At 36.2% G+C, this 15,918-nt stretch overlaps 2 protein-coding genes across 3 annotated transcripts; one reads left to right on the top strand and one right to left on the bottom strand.

The window, feature by feature from the left end:
- The first annotated feature begins 1,051 nt into the window (after nt 1-1,051).
- Nucleotides 1,052-7,627, top strand: LOC18439501 (transcription termination factor MTERF8, chloroplastic). Of its 2 annotated transcripts, none has more exons than XM_006849665.4 (3): nt 1,052-1,655; nt 4,490-5,200; nt 6,371-7,627. In XM_006849665.4, the coding sequence occupies exons 1-3, from the start codon at nt 1,182-1,184 to the stop codon at nt 6,956-6,958; spliced, it is 1,773 nt and encodes a 590-aa protein (XP_006849728.1). In that variant the 5' UTR covers nt 1,052-1,181; the 3' UTR covers nt 6,959-7,627. The 2 variants fall into 2 exon arrangements, with proteins under 2 accessions (XP_006849728.1, XP_088720313.1); XM_088864187.1 differs by lacking the exon at nt 6,371-7,627 and adding an exon at nt 5,635-5,853.
- A 941-nt stretch (nt 7,628-8,568) lies between these two features.
- Nucleotides 8,569-13,140, bottom strand: LOC18439502 (protein CYTOSOLIC ABA RECEPTOR KINASE 4). The gene is made up of 8 exons (XM_006849666.3): nt 13,100-13,140; nt 12,154-12,324; nt 11,069-11,322; nt 10,733-10,859; nt 10,099-10,372; nt 9,489-9,621; nt 9,311-9,397; nt 8,569-9,002 (listed from the first exon to the last, which is right to left on the bottom strand). Exons 2-8 carry the CDS (start codon nt 12,236-12,238, stop codon nt 8,877-8,879), a joined length of 1,086 nt encoding a protein of 361 aa, XP_006849729.2. The 5' UTR covers nt 12,239-12,324; nt 13,100-13,140; the 3' UTR covers nt 8,569-8,876.
- Between the last annotated feature and the right edge of the window lie 2,778 nt (nt 13,141-15,918).

Raw genomic sequence — 15,918 nt, 5'->3', positions numbered from 1 at the left:
TATTTGTAAAAAAATCCCTTTAAAATTAACTGGACTAAGACATAGTATATAGAATGCAAGTTTAGTAATAATAAGAGTAGAAATGATTAAAATTAGCGACTAAAACATACCAAAAGAGCGCATTTTCAATATCTTGAATTTATAATCTAGGAAAATGAAATGATTAAAGAAGATGTCGCACAAAGAATTAGAGCTAGAGGGGTGAAGTGAAGATGTGCTATCAGAGTTTTATGTGAATGTCTCATACCAATGAAGCAGAATGACAAGTTTTATAGGACAACTGTGAGATCAATTATGCCTTGTGGAGTGAAACATTGAGTGGTCAAGAAACAATATACCCATAAAATGAGTATGCTAAGATGATGATGTTAAGATAGATGAGGCGAAAAACATTAAATGATAGAATTTGAAATGCATACATTCAGGAGAATTTAGATGCAGTATCATTAGCCAATAAGTTGAGAAAAATAAGATTTAGGTGGGCTGGTCATGTGTTGTGCAGACCCAATACATCAACCATTAATAGGTACAAATTAGTTCAAGTGGAAAGCTAAAAAAGAGCAAAAGGTAAGGCAAAAAGGTTAAAAATAGTAATAAAAGATATAGGGACATATGGCAGCATTGAGGGTATATGATCCATAATAGTGCAGAATGACAAACTAGGAAGCCTTGAGGGTATATGACCCATAATAGTGTAGAACGAAAGACTAGGATTTGTGTAGCCGACTCTAATCAGTTGAAAAAAGGCTTTGATGATGTTGATGATTGGGTGGTAACTGGTTAGGCTTGGGGCCTAGCCCAACCTAAACCGATCCAGCCCAAAGGGCCCTTGGCCAACCAGAATCAAGAAAAAAAATAAAGTAAAAAAAATGAATAAAAAAAGGCCAAACTGAGCCAGCCCTAGCCATGCTCTCAAGCCGTGATGGTGCGGCCCTAGCTCCGTTTGTGGTCCAGGACCTTATGCCAACTAGGCCGGGCCACTCCACCTAGCCAATGCCACCCCTACATATTAAGCTCTTTAAATTTTGTAAACATCCTTCTTTTCTTATTTGGCGGTCGGCCGGTGGACGGGTATCTGTCCAATTCGACGTACCGGTCCTAGTTTTTCAATCGCTGGTTCGAAGTATTTGGAGGAGAGAGAGATGCATCAAGAGATTATCTTTTAGGGTTACATTGGAGCGATGCTCCTTTGCTCTCACCCGCAATGGCGACTCTCTCAGAGTCATGTCTTTCTGAGAGGCTTTTATTCCTCAGAAACCGTAAAATCAAACGGCAGTTCTTCTCCTCAAAAGTTCCTATGCTATGGAAGCCCTAGAATCCATGGATCTCCTGGGCGGGTTCCGGGGTGCAGTCTCAGGCGATCGCCTCAAAAGGCCATTTTGGCGACAAGCGCTTATCTGAAACCCCTAATAAACAATCGTGCGAATCTTCGTTTTGGAAGAAACCCTAGAATATGTGGCTCTTCGGGGTGGTTTATAGGGTTTGGTCATGGGCAATGTTCTGTGCGGTGCTCTGGTTTTAAATTCCGAGATGCACCAGAAACCCTGGGGAACTGTTATCAAAGGTATGGCTTTGGAAGAAACCCTAGAACCTATGGAGCCATTCCTTTTTCTGAAACCCTACGCCTTTCTTTGGAGGAAGAAGATGATTGGTCGGTATGTCACTCTTTTTCTTAACATGAACTGGTTCGTTACTTTGATTGACTGGCTTGTTGCCATTGTAGCTTGTGTATATGATGTCTCCGCTTTGATTGAGTCTCCAGATTTTTTATTAAGAAACTTTGTCTAGATTCATCTGAAAATCCTTTGGATATTTGTTTAAAATTGAACAGGAAAGTGTAAATGATTCTGCAGGTTCTAATTCACAAATTACTCACGAGCTTTTGGACAGATTCAATACATTTTGACTGGAAATAGGTCCTGGATTGGACTAAGATCCAATTTTGAGCCTTCTCTTTATTTGGATCACTGAAATTGGAATTTTCTTTTACAACTGATAGTTATATCTGATAACCAAATTCGGATATGGGCTCGAATTGTTTCATGGGAATTTACGCTTCAGAGTTGGACAAAATAACTCAATATGCTAAAGTTTCCTAGAAAGTGAACTGTCCTTTGATGATCAAATTTTTTGGTAGTTCTATAATTGGGAAGCACAGACACTTTCAGAGATATTCAGGACTTATTATCATTCAATAGCAATGTTCCAATTTTGAGCACCTTTTTCTTGGATTAGTGAATTTGGATATTTTTTTATATGATTAATCATTAATTTGGATATTGGCCCCAATAAACCTTGGGTTTTTAGAGGCAAAATATTTCATTATGCCTAATTCTCCAGTACCCAACTGAAATGTCTATTGGTTAGGCAAAATATTTCACTATGCTTTAAATTCTCCAGTATGCAACTGAAATGTCTAATTGGCAATCAAATTTTTTGGTATTTCTCTAATTAGGAAACAATCTCTCTCTCTCTCTCTCTCTCTCTCTCTCTATATATATATATATATATATATATATATATATATATATAGAAAATGATCCTGTGAGCTAGTGGGCTCACAAGTAAAAATGAGCCCAACGGCTCAGATTGAATCTGGGCCAATCTGACGATCACGGATGCTCTATATTGTTTGAATTTTAATTGTTTTTCTACAAATCCAAAACTCTTCAAATTTTAGGCGTATGTTCATAAAAAATATGTGAATCTTCGAAAAATATAAAAAATATATTTTGCATAAAAACAATTGACCAAAATACCCCCGTAAAGTTTCAGGGGTATTTTGGTCAATTTATTTTGCGGATTATTTTTTTATATTTTTATTAGGTTCGGCTTGCTGAGAAGAACACACGTCTAAAATTTCAAGTGATTTTGATTTGTAGAAAAAAAATTAAAATTCAAACACTACCGGACATCCATGATTGTCAAGTCAGCCCATATTTAATCTGGGTCGTTGGGCTCATTTTTTCTATATATATATATATATATATATATGAAAAAGTAAAACGCCTATAGAATTGCTACAATGTTTTGCCCTGCAACGGGCATGTTATGTCCGTGGCGGTTTATTAAACGGAGCCGCAACGGATGGCATGTTTGTGGCGGTTTCGTGTGCTTTTTGACTGCCACAAACTTGCTATGTCCGTGACGGTTTGATCGCCACAGACTTGCTATGTCCGTGACGGTTTGACTGCCACAGACATGCTAGATTTCACAACCCTTCAAATTACAAAGGTTCAAGATAGAGAGAGGTGTGAATGGTGGATTTATTAATTTTGTAGTCTATTTTTTTATAAAAGTTACTTTTGTGGGGCAATTTTGTAAATATTAGTACAAGACAAAGGTTACTTTTGTCATCTCCATAAGGGGTAAAGTTGAAATTTTAACTAAATGACAAGGGCACTCTACAAAAAAAGTTCCAGGTTATTAACTTCCAGGTGATTTCATGTACAAAAAGTAAATGGTCTCTTTGTAGAGAGGTGATTTCATGCAACGGTTGTATAGGAATATAATGAAACAATCTTCAAAAAACTATGACCCAAAATTTTAAATATACAGTCTTTTCATTCTAATTAACAATGGCAAAAAAGAAAAATTAAATCACAACATAGAAAGTGTTTTTTAGCCCAATTAATATAGGCTGTCTATTTTGGTGAGATGCTTAGATTTAGGCCTTAGAAGGATGCTTTTTACTTTCAAATTTTTGGATAACTTTATTATCATTAGATTAACAATGTTAAAAAAGGAAAAAATTATTTTAAATTTGTAAAACCCTAGATCTTGAAATTCACCAAATGGACAGTTTAGATTCGTTGTTGGAGATGACTCATTTTGACCATATATAGGGTGCAAATTAATTTTTTTGTTTTTGAGTTTGATTATTGAGATGAAGAGAGTGTGTGCGAAATTTTGGGTCACACAAATACCACAAACATGGCTTTTTGGTTTTATTGTGCTCTATAATATAATGGCATCGGACATGTGTCATTATAAGACTGCAAGTTACATACACAATCTCTCTCACACATCCATTAAGTTTTATGAGCTCTCTCTCTCTCTATCTCTTTCTCTCAATCAAGCATACAGTAACTTTGATGAGCTCGCTTTCACCCTCTCTCCCATTAACTTTGATAAGCTGGAATCAAGCTTTAATATCAGAGGATGACAACTGTTGCATTCATGTATCAATTGATTTGTCTCATATTTGGATCCTATTGTGCTGCTTATTTTTTCTGTTCTATAGATGTTCCTTTTTTATTTTAGCTCCTATACCTTCAAAAGCTCATTTTACAATTATTGGAATTTTCCATTTTTCATATAGTTATTTGATTGCATTTTAAAACTTCCCCACCATCACATATTTAATTTTTCAACTTATTCTCCTGTCATGTAATTGTTATTTCTGCTTTGAAATTTCCATGCTATCGTCCTCCATTTGAACCATGTGCAGTTAGTTTTCTTTAACTTTTAGGAGTTTTCTTTTCCACAGGTTAAAGATGAACCTTCGTCAAACGTGCATAAAGCACTAGAAAATATAGGACTAACCAGGAGATCTGTAAAGCTTCTGATAAAATCAAACCCTGAACTCTCTACCCTCTCTCTCTCTTTATTCACTTCCACTATCCGCACCCTTGAGACCCTAGGCATCACGGGCTCACGCTTGGTCCGCCTCATCAAGAAGCACCCCACCTCCCTATTTGAACTCGAACTAGATACCTCCCTCTCCCCTGCCCTAACTCTTCCTGGCTTTGACCTCCACAAGCTTTCCCTGATCCTCTTTACCTCTAATCCTCGTTCCATCCACTCTATAAAAGCCAAGATCTCCCTACTTTCCAAGCATAAGATATCGGAAACTGACATCTCTGGAATCATTAATCGCATCAATCTCAGACTCTTTCTTGAAAAGTCTCTTTTAGACCTTGAGATGGTACTGGTTTTCCTCCATTCATTGGATGGGGAGCACAAGCACGTGCTCCGTCATCCCTCACTCCTCCTCCTCGACCTCAAAACCGACCTAGAGCCTCGGATTTCATATTTCCGGTCATTGGTGCCAGATTCTGGTGCTCTTAGCCACCTCCTCTGGCGTTTTCCGGTGAAGAAGTGGTTCACTGTTGACTATCTAAACGCACGCATCAGCTTCTTCCGATCAATTGGGTTTTCTGATGAGGATATTAGGGCAGTACTCCGGAGCTACCCTCAGGTATTCAATCAACCTTATTTTTTCTTTTGATAATTTGGTTTTCTAAGTGTGCCTTTTGTTTTTTTATAAGGAGCAAAGATGAAGATGGCATCAAAACTCAAAAGTGCTGTCTTTGAACCCATAGTTATTCTTTGGTAATGGAGATTTGCTAACATAAAATCAAGGCTTGCATAAGTAGTATATTCCAAATAATAACATTATCTGTATGCATGTGTAGTACCTGTGGTGAAGCTAATTTGCATTCATAAGATTTTTGAGGTAGAGGTTATTGCATTTTTGTTTGGTATTCACCTACAATTGAGTCCTAAAGGTAGTTATTATGATTAATTTAAAATGGAGATCTGCTAATGCACATTCTTGCTTGGAACCTTGTTATCTTCCTGTCCCCATTTTTTTTCTTTTGGAGAATGGTAAATTTTGTTATATTTATGTAGATATTATACAAAAAGAACTCCTTAGGCAAGCCATAAGAGATGGGTGCTCTATTACAAAAATGGGATGTGAAAAGAGAATTTCAGCCCACAAGAAGTAGCCTATCAGAAAAAATGGTATTGAGAGACAGGTTTCTAGAGAGGGAGAAGAAGCATTGTGATCTGGAAGAGGTGAGATGAGAGGTGCTGAGAAGAAGAAAGAGAATAGGGTGGAGAGAGAAGGTAGAATAAAATTACCATTAAATCTCGCGGTGTCTCTTGTTATGTGTGCCTCTTGTGGTTTCATTGTGGAATTCTTGGCCCATCCATTGCTAATATATGCCTAAATGAATTGGATTTCTTGTCCCAAAATTCATACTCGTGAAATAGTGTAGTGCAAATTTCTTTTTGGGTCGGGTCTGGGGGAGTACCCTGCTTCAACTGATGTAAATGTAGCTCTTTGATGCATCATTACATTGAAGCTTGACCCTCTTAAGGGAGAATTTTTGTCTGCCATTGGCAAACAATGAATATCACGTGTGTGTGTAAGTAATATGTATTTCACGAGGTTTATAGATATTTAACTTGAATAACAAAATTCATATGCAGGTATATATATTAGCGGAACCCCTTTTGGAATAGTATCTTCTTGTCTCAACTGAGAGTCACACTTATCTTTCTTGTTATGGCCCTATTGTAGGGTACAGCATTGCATGAAAATATCCCCTTTTTAATATCATCTGCAAATATTGCTGAACAGGTATTCACCTTGAGCATAGACCGAAATATCAAGCCAAAAGTCGAGTTCTTGCAAAAATGCGGCCTGAACGATGGCCAAATAGTGAAAACCCTAACCGTGCATCCATCTTTCTTGGGGCTCTCCTTCGATGGAAACCTGGACAAGAAAGCAAAATTCTTGACAGAAATAGGGTTTCGTCCTTGGTCGGTGACATTTGCTAGGGTTTTGACCGTGGCAACAAGAATAGGGTATAGGGAGCTTACATGGACGGTTGAGATGCTCAGGAAAAATGGGTTTACATGTGATGACATAGTAGAGATGTGTGAGAGACAACCCCATGTATTGAAGTATACTTGGAAGTGTTTAGGACCAAAGGTGGATTACTTAGTTGGAGAGATGGGTTATAAAGTGGGGGAGGTGGTGAGGTTCCCTGCTTACTTGGGTTATAGCTTGGAAGACAGGATTCGACCTAGGCATGAGGCCATGCAGTGGCTTATTTCACGTGGGCTGATTAAGGAGGGTTATTCCATCAACCACTTGCTTACTATCTCAAATCGTGACTTTGCTAGGTTGACTGCTGGGACTGGGTTTTGTGAAGATGCTGATTGATTGATTTTGAAGTCCTCCCCCACCCCCCCCAACAACAACCCAAAAAAAAAATTGTGAAGAGAAACTCCTTGCCAGAGTAGCATACTGTAGACCTGATTGCAAGTCCTTCATGGTCACTATCAAGATTCACTCATTGACTCAAATTGCAGTGGGAATTTGCTCATTCATGACTGCTGAGACTGGGTTTTATGGGTTTTGTGATGATGCTGATTGATGCATTTTCAAATGGTTCAGGATTGGCCTTCCCCTCCCCGGCAAACCACACCCCCCCCCGCCCCCCCTCCCCACAGAGAAACTCCTTGCCAGAGTAGCACACTGTAGGCCTGATTGCAAGTCCTTCATGGTCACTATCAAGATTCACTCATTGACTCAAATTGCAGTGGGAATTTTCTCATTCATGGAATCTTGGAACATCGCGTATAGGCCTGGTTTGTTCTTTTTGCTTACCAGTGGCGATTATTCACTGTTGTAAATAGTTTCGGCTGTCAAATGACGCATTTTGGTGGAGATCTGAACTGCTATATTATTTTAGTGGCCTAGAATGACTTATACTCTAGCAATATATGTTTATGAGGATTGGAAGCATTGAGGCTATACAGCATTTCCCTGTGAGGTTCAGAACTAATTCTCTTAATATTGAGTAATTTTCAAGTTGTGGAGCAAGCAAAAGGTTTTTCAGATTCTCTTTTCATGTTCTTTTGTTCATTCTAAGCTCTGTTCCTTCTAATTTTTTAGTCATTCTCACATATGTCATGTCAATTATTTTTTTTGCATAATTCTTTTTGGTCATCAATCAATTAGTATTGTACTCTAGATATTTTTCGTTTACCCAATATTTATTTATTTATTTCTTTGTAATCAACTTATTATATGTGATTTGAAAATCTTGTTCAACATATTTTCATTTGATGGAAGACCCCTCAGAAAAGGAATTAAATGGAAGACAAGTTTAAAGTTAGAAGGTAGTGTTATTATCAGTCTATGTCATGTCAGCCCTAGGCTAGTGTTGCATGTCAATATGTGTCGACATTTGATGACACTTTTAGCATATTAAAATAATAAAATATTATGCAAGGGCTCACAGTGGGACCCTTGTCCTCTATTCTACCAATTCCTCATCCAGAGCTTGTGTTATAAAAAGGAAAAACGATATTATATTTACTAAATTTATAATAATTTATTAATGAATAATAATTGTATGGACTTGTCTAGCTATTAGGTATTTAAGTAGATACCTTTGACACTTGTAGACACTGACACTTGGTTGGTGAGCATGTAACACTGTTTGGAGGTCATTGTTGACTTTGCTGTCATTTGTTGCCTTTGGCATTTGCGTTTAAGATATGGAATCCAAAAAGCAAATGCCACGATTTTGGTCTCGCTTTTGGTGAGAGAAATCTTTAGGACTGTCTAATTAGACAGAAATCGCAACATTGATTACCATCCACCTTGGACAACTAGTCAATTAATCATAAGCACAGTCTTCATTATTCAATTAGTTTTTTTTCATCAATTCATGCTTAAAAGTTTTAAAATGCACTTATGAATAGAAAGAGTGATTTGTATTATTTTGCTCATCAAACAAGTATTTATGGTGTGCAACATACTTATGGACATGATACAAGTAGCGAGTATTTCTTTTTCAATAAGTTAAGAATTCAATTTCTTTCTCTAGAGAATGTGTAGACTAATAGAAGTAAATGAGAACAAACTAGTCCAAACTAAAATTAACAGCTCCATTATTACCTAAGTACAAGCGACAACAGTAATAATGGGGAAATAGATAAATGAGAGACCTCTGCCAACGCTGCCAATCCTGTGGGATGTGTTAAGGGGGTGGAGAAAGAGAAATGGAGCTTCATACTGAGAGAGAGAGAGAGAGAGAGGGAGGGAGGGAGGGAGGGAGAGAGAGAATGACTCAAGCATGGGACTCTGTTCCTCCTGGCCTAGAGTTGAGAAGGGGTTGGAGTGCCTTGACAACAATTGTCATGTTCGGTCGAAAATCAGCTTCATATTGAACACACAGTGCTGCAACTGCTGCCATCTGCCAAATGTTCCATACACGCAATTTAAGTTAATAGGCCTTTGAACATGTAAAAAAACAATGTTATTGTTTTTAAAATGCAACCTAAACTCCTCGTAGGTTGTTTGTGTTCCTAGTTTTACAAAAAGATGTGTGGTTGACTTGCATGCATGTGTTTGTGTCTGTGACTCTTGTGTCTGTGTCCTGGGGGTTTGACATGGATAAAGTCTTCTCCTAAGTCTTTAGTTTTAGAACCTGAACTGTCCTTTTATATTAAGAAAAAGGTAAGCATTTTTCATGAAATTCAATAAATAATTAACATGCATAACCTTTGCAACAGCCTTTGGTGGGTAGTTATTGTTTAGTTTTGGATCCACACACTGCTTTACTTTGTCTTCACTCAATCTCGGAGTTGCCTACAAGCAAATAAGACATATCCTATATTACTTCACAAATAATGTAGAGTGCAAAATTACTTGAATTAAAAACTAGATTAGATATACACACCCATGTAACAAGACTCTGTTGCCCTTTAGGCATTGTATGGTCTACTGGTTTCCTGCCAGTTAGGAGCTCGAGAAGAACGACCCCAAAACTGTAGACGTCACTTTTTTGTGTTAATTGTCCTGTCATTGCATACCTAGAAAGAGCCATGAAAGGAAGAGAGAAATGAATTCATAGACAAAAAGGATACACTGACAAGAAATAAGAGGGACAAGTCTCAAAGCAACAATGGATGTCATTTATCTCCATCTTTCCATATGAATCATTGCATGATACATAATAAAATTGACCAAAGTTCCATTGATGCTAAAAGAACAAAATAAACTTTGAAAGCATGCATTACTTTTGCTCATATACACAAAAATGTATATCTATCTCTCAACAAATGTGCTTTTAGCACATTCCCCTTACACTCAACAGGAACCAGTTACAGTGCTCACTAGGAATATAAGTTTTTTAGTTTAATAGATACAATCAGCTGGTTAGCTACCAATTTGAACCTTTTGGTAAAAAATTGCAATTAAAAAAATAAAGTTTATCATTGACTTCAATCAGTAAATGATGTTATTTATCCTCTCCAAGAGAAAATGCATTTGTTGGATTTGGAGCTTACTCTGGTGCATGGTAGCCGAAGGTTCCCAACACACGAGTTGAATGGAGGCGAGCTGCCATGTCAGGGGCCTGACTCGTTAGATTGAAATCTGCAATTTTGGCACTGTAGTCATCAAAGATCAAGACATTGCTTGATCGAATGTCACGATGTATAACGGGAGGCTGAACCTTCTCATGGAGATACTCCAGGCCTTTGGCAGCCCCATGAGCTATCCTTACCCTCTGATTCCAGTCAAGTATTGGACCTGGTTCGGCATCTTGTACTCCTTTCCTACCTACGATGTAACCAAAATTGTCTTTTTAGTGGATATATTTTCATTATAGTGCCTGGAACACCGAGATTTGTCATTCAGGTGCCCCAAAAACTTAGAATCTGAAGAAAGTAGCTGGATTGGTCATTTTGCTCATGACTATATTGCCCCTATTCTGGTGCGAAAAACAAGTTTAGTACAGTAATTAGTCACTCTGAAAACACAAATGACCAATAAGAACTTTTTTGTGATTCCTAGTTTTCGTAGCACCTACATGGTTTATGAGGGTAGGCCCAGGCATTGTTTGATACTTGCTTCTATTGCCGAACTCCCTTATGAATAACAATGAGAAAATTTCAAAATGCAAATAGAAGGATTACATACCATGTATGATGTCATGCAATGATCCCATGGTTGCATATTGATAAGCCAAGATCCTGTTATTTGCCTCCAAACAGTACCCAATTAGCTCGACGATGTGCTCGTGTTTAAGTCTTGAAACCATGGACAACTGGTCAGGCCAAATCACCAATATCAGAGGTTTAGTATTCAGAGAAAGTGGAGCCCCTTCTTTCCTAAAATATTGTCATGGATTTTCGTCTCTCATAGATAGAAGAAGAGCAATGAATTGTGTGTTGTGTGGGTGTGAAAATTTTTTAAAGAAGTTGCTTTTCAGTTATTGAGATGAAGCGTGGAGTGTTTCTACTGTATAGTGTTTACCTGCTCTGCAAAGTCAGCATCAGATTCTTGGAAGGAGCTCGGATCCAACTGCTTTATAGCAGCTGCTTGACCAGTTTGAAGAGTAGCGTAGAAAACTCGTCCGTAAGACCCCTCTCCTATCAAAGCCTTTGTTCCGAAGTTGTTTGTTAATTGCTTGAGCTCACTTAATGATAAGGCTGGTGTTTCAATGGGTAAGACCTTTTGGGGTGCCCCATTTTTAGCTACATTGGGACCCTTCGACATTCCTTCATTACCTAAATCACATAGATGTACAATACAATATCAAATGAAGAGTTGACATTTATTAATCAACAAAAAAGCATTAGATGAACTTCAGGTAACTAACTGAGAATAGAAAAAAAAAGAAAAAGAGAAGTTGTCTTAAGAATTTCATTGCTGGATTCCAAATAGATAATGTATAATTTATGTTGTCTTCTATGTTGCTTTATTATTGCATATGTATGATTTAGTTTAAGTTCCATTACACGATTTGGATAACCTGTTTTTTCTTATTTTTTATGCAAATGGGGACATCCTCCATCATCAAGCATCAGATTTATTCCATCTTTGTTAAATTCTGTGTTGAATCCAATTTCCATAATTGTCCATACATGATATGTGAATTTAATATTTCCGTTTTCATTGAAAACAACTTAAATCATTTACTAGAAACCCAAATGGAAGAGGTATTAAAGAAAATCAGGCTTATACCCTTGCCATTCTTCTCTTTTTAATGATCAATTAACTAGCCATTTTAAAGCTGGATGCCTAGAAAAATCCAAATCATTGGCACGATACAAAACTGTAATGAAATGGGAATACTATACAGTAAGACTGTTTACATGGGTACAAAATGGTCGGAATCATCCATGGCATTCTGATATGAAATCGGGTGACAAGTTGTTACTATTCTTGAAGTCTCTGAAAATTTTATTTTGATCTTTTGTGGAAAAAGAGCAGAACCCAACCAATCGATTTTGCGTCTGATAACTAGAGGTGTTTGTGACCTTTGTGTACAAAAGGCAACCCTAAATTAATTCGTCTAGCAAAATAAACAGTAAGCAAATGCAATAGTGAAATATTACCATAAGGTCTCCCATTTGGTGGGTTGGTGTGTTGGTTTGTAGGTTGACCGTAAGGCTCCTCCTCTGCACCTCCACAGCACAACATTTTGCAAGTGGTTCAAGCATCAACTACATAGTAATCCAACTAGTCCAAATTGCAATCCAAGTTCTCTAAATGAGAGAGATCTCAACCTGCAAATTTTACCCAATCACTTAACAAAGATAGCAAGTTACAATCTTTGAAAATTTTTATATAAGAAGATCCGTCCTTTTTTGAATAGTGATATTACATATTTCCCTCTTCATATCTTTCTCATGGGAAGATTTTTCAATCAAGATATATCCTCCATAGCCTCTGAAGAAGCTGAATTGAAGCTGGGTCGGGCGCAGTTGAAGTGTTTCTCCTATAAAACAGAACTACGTCTCCCATTTGATTTACATTGTGTCAACACATTTTTTTTGAAGATATACATTGTCTCAACACATTAAGGACACTATACTTATGTCTGACAGTTATATATGGGACCTAGACTTGGACCCGACCAGATTCAATTGGACCTGACTTGAAAATAAATAAAAATATATATATCTATATATATACTTTTTTTTTTTAAAAAAAAATATATATATATATATATATATATATATATAATTAAATATTATATTAAATATGTATATATATACATTTTTAAAAAAATATATATATAATTAAATATTATATTAAATATGTACAGTTATTATTTACATATTATAACTAAAAAATGTATAATTAAATTTATTTAAATATTATATAAATGTTATCAGAATATTATATATTAAATATTAATACAATTTTGGTCGGGTCTACAAATTTGGACCTGGACCTGACAACAAGATTTGGTTGTCGGGTCCGGGTCCATTGCCACCCCTAGCTAGAACAAAGAACAAACTAATGAATTAAACTATTGCATACCTCCTAATTTCTTACCTTTTTGTTAATATGCTATTGCCTCATATTCGGACTTATCTTCTCTTCCTCTGCTGGACCTTTCATCACCATTTGTCTTCAATCGCAACTACAATAAGCACCCAATTAAATGGTATCAAAAGGGAAAAGTCACAAGTAGGTTACAATCATATCCGGTCGTGAGTTGTGAAATCAAACACTTTATTATGCAAAAATTTATCTAAAAAATCACTTTCAACTATTTGATAGCTAGGGGTGATGGTGATCTTCTTATATCAAAAAGTAAACCATCTTACTACCAATGACAAATGGTCTTACGTTACATAATCGGGTGTGGCAAAGTGAAGACATAGTGATGATAACGGAGACGTACCTGGGTTGTTTTTCCGGTAGAGAATGAAAAACTAAAGCTTAAAAGAAAATACCATATGACATTGTTGTGCGTCTTTGGAAGCCATGACATGCACCAAATTGATCAAATTGATATTGAAAGCTGGGCGATGGCCATATGAATTTTCAGGCTTTTGGAAAAACTAGCCAAACATAAATAAAATGAAAAAGAGAATGAAGGTTTTCAAATTACCTATAACTGATGAACAATTTAACACTTTGTCTGCATCATTTAGTTTATTTTTTATTTATTAAAAAATGCATGGTCTTGAGTGCATCATTTAGTTTATTTTTTATTTTTTAAAAAATGCATGGTCTTGAGTTAGAGAGAGATGTATAGAGATTTTCTCACATATTTTATTTTAGAGAGAGATATATTTTCTCAAACTATTCAATCTTTTTAATTAGTAATATGATTTGGATTGGTGAATGCATCGATCATTGCAGTACTTTAAAAATAAAAAATAAAAATCTAATGCCAAGGTTGAATATGTTATCAATCTTCATTGTGGTTATGTAAGAATTGATGGAGAGTTTTGAAGATATTCAAACCCACAAAAAAATGTGGAATATTTATCTCAATATTCTCATCTAAGACAAAATTTGAAGGAAATGCAATCATGAAAAAATTGAATGGCAATATCCACCCTAAAAAATGAACAAAAACTGCAATTACATAAATGACAAATTTAATGACGATATTCAATTAAAAACGAAAAAAATTGCAATTACATACATTCACAAATAAGAAACTTTCATGTAGAAGAGGGAGGGACACAACTAACTCATTGCTTGCCTATAAAGAGATATAGCAGGGGTTAGAGAGAGAGAGAAAGAGAGAGAGAGAGAGAGAGAGAGAGAGAGAGAGAGAGAGAGAAGATCCAAGACTCACCTTAGAAGAACAATGTCTTCCTCGACAGAAGAACCTCTGAAATAGCGATTGATGGAATGCTTCAAGTAAGCCTGTGACCCAAACTTTCAATAGCTGCTGTTCCCGCCAAGAGAGAGAAAGAGAGAGTTTAGAGAGAGAAAGAGATTAATATTTGTGTGTGATGGAAGAGTTGAAAACAGAAAAATGGATGGATTAGAAAATGGAGGGGGTTGACCAAGTCCAACTCTCAACACCCATCTCTCACCATAAACAACCCCTCCTCCTCGCTCTCCTTTAATAAGTGCAATTCTCCCCTAAATTTTAGAGAGAGAAAGCATGTGTTCCCATCGCCTCCTAGAGAGAGATTGAATAGTCTTACCTTCAGGAGTGAGAAACAATGCCTTTTCTGATATATTTGATCAATTAGAGGGTTGAAAAATATTAAAACAACATTTTTTGATGGATTTTTGAGATGTATATGTAATTCTACATTTTTAAGGTTTCAATTTTATATAAACTTTCTTTATATATATTTTATACTTTTATAAAAAGAATACCACTTTTTTATACTAGTTTTAAAAGACGTGTCGAATTTACTCCATCTAAATCAAAACAAATAGTACAGAACATTGCAACTTTAATTCTACGAGTACGATTGTTACCGCATATAAATTCCCACTTTTCCTTTTATTTGAAAAAGTCATAAATCATTATCAGGCCAAGTTGACAATTGCGAAATCGAAGGGCCGAGAAAATATTACCGACCACTCTTAAAGTTCCAAAAAATTTTAACATACTTTGTATAGAGAAATCAAGACCCCTCCAATTTTATATCAGATGGCTAGGGTTTTCTGTGGCCTTTATGTCCAGATTTGTAAAGCTCTCGTTTCATACTCCGTTTACTGTTTACTGCTGATGAACCCCCCTAAAAGAGAAGAGATGAGATGAGATGAGATGTGAGAATCTATCCTTTCTGACCAAACGACATGGCAACGTGTTGCCCATCTCTCTCTCTATGACTTTCTCTCTCGAAATATCGGATTAGAAAAAATTTATATAAGGTATCCACTTTATATTATTGAAGTAAGTAGTTCCTCAAATTTTTTTTTTTTTCTAGAAGAGAGTATTTCGACATTGAAAAGCACTCGAGTTAATCATCTCGACGACGATAACAAAATAAAAAGAATTTTAAGTCTTACAAATAATGTATTTTGTAACAAATTATTTAGACTGTCTATTTTTAAGAATTTTCAGTGTTTATAGATCTGCTCGATTTATTTTAAAAAAATTAAATTAAATTTCATAATTAAGGATGAAAATAAATTTTCAAACGATCATGAGGTTTTCGATATTAGAACTATATCTGTAAAAAAAATTTAAAAGTGTGTATCATTTCTATAGTATAAAGAGGGTGGCTTATGCAAACCTCACCAATAGAGTTATCTTAGGGGTGGCAATGGACCCGACCAGACTTGGGACCCAACGGTGGGTTAGTGGGTGGCAATGACCTGATCAGACCCAAGACTCGACCCTACCTCGGATCCTAGCATGGGTCCAAAGTTTGGATCCAAAAAGTCGG

The sequence above is a fragment of the Amborella trichopoda genome, chromosome 4 (genome assembly GCF_054954075.1).
Source record: "Amborella trichopoda isolate Santa Cruz 75 chromosome 4, AtrichopodaSantaCruz75HAP2 v2.0, whole genome shotgun sequence".
Taxonomy (NCBI): Eukaryota; Viridiplantae; Streptophyta; class Magnoliopsida; order Amborellales; family Amborellaceae; genus Amborella; species Amborella trichopoda.
The sequence above is the reverse complement of the archived record's forward strand: the minus strand, read 5'-3'. Positions and strand labels throughout refer to the sequence as shown.

Bases quoted from the DNA above. Each gene is read 5' to 3' on its own strand.
- LOC18439501 (XM_006849665.4), top strand. From the start codon at position 1,182: ATGCTCCTTTGCTCTCACCCGCAATGGCGACTCTCTCAGAGTCATGTC. The intron at 1,656-4,489 runs GTATGTCACTCT...TCTTTTCCACAG, and splicing joins AGGAAGAAGATGATTGGTCG to GTTAAAGATGAACCTTCGTC. The intron at 5,201-6,370 runs GTATTCAATCAA...ATTGCTGAACAG, and splicing joins TACTCCGGAGCTACCCTCAG to GTATTCACCTTGAGCATAGA.
- LOC18439502 (XM_006849666.3), bottom strand. From the start codon at position 12,238: ATGTTGTGCTGTGGAGGTGCAGAGGAGGAGCCTTACGGTCAACCTACA. The intron at 10,860-11,068 runs GTAAACACTATA...TGGCCTGACCAG, and splicing joins ATGCTGACTTTGCAGAGCAG to TTGTCCATGGTTTCAAGACT. The intron at 9,003-9,310 runs GTTATGCATGTT...AACATTTGGCAG, and splicing joins CACCAAAGGCTGTTGCAAAG to ATGGCAGCAGTTGCAGCACT.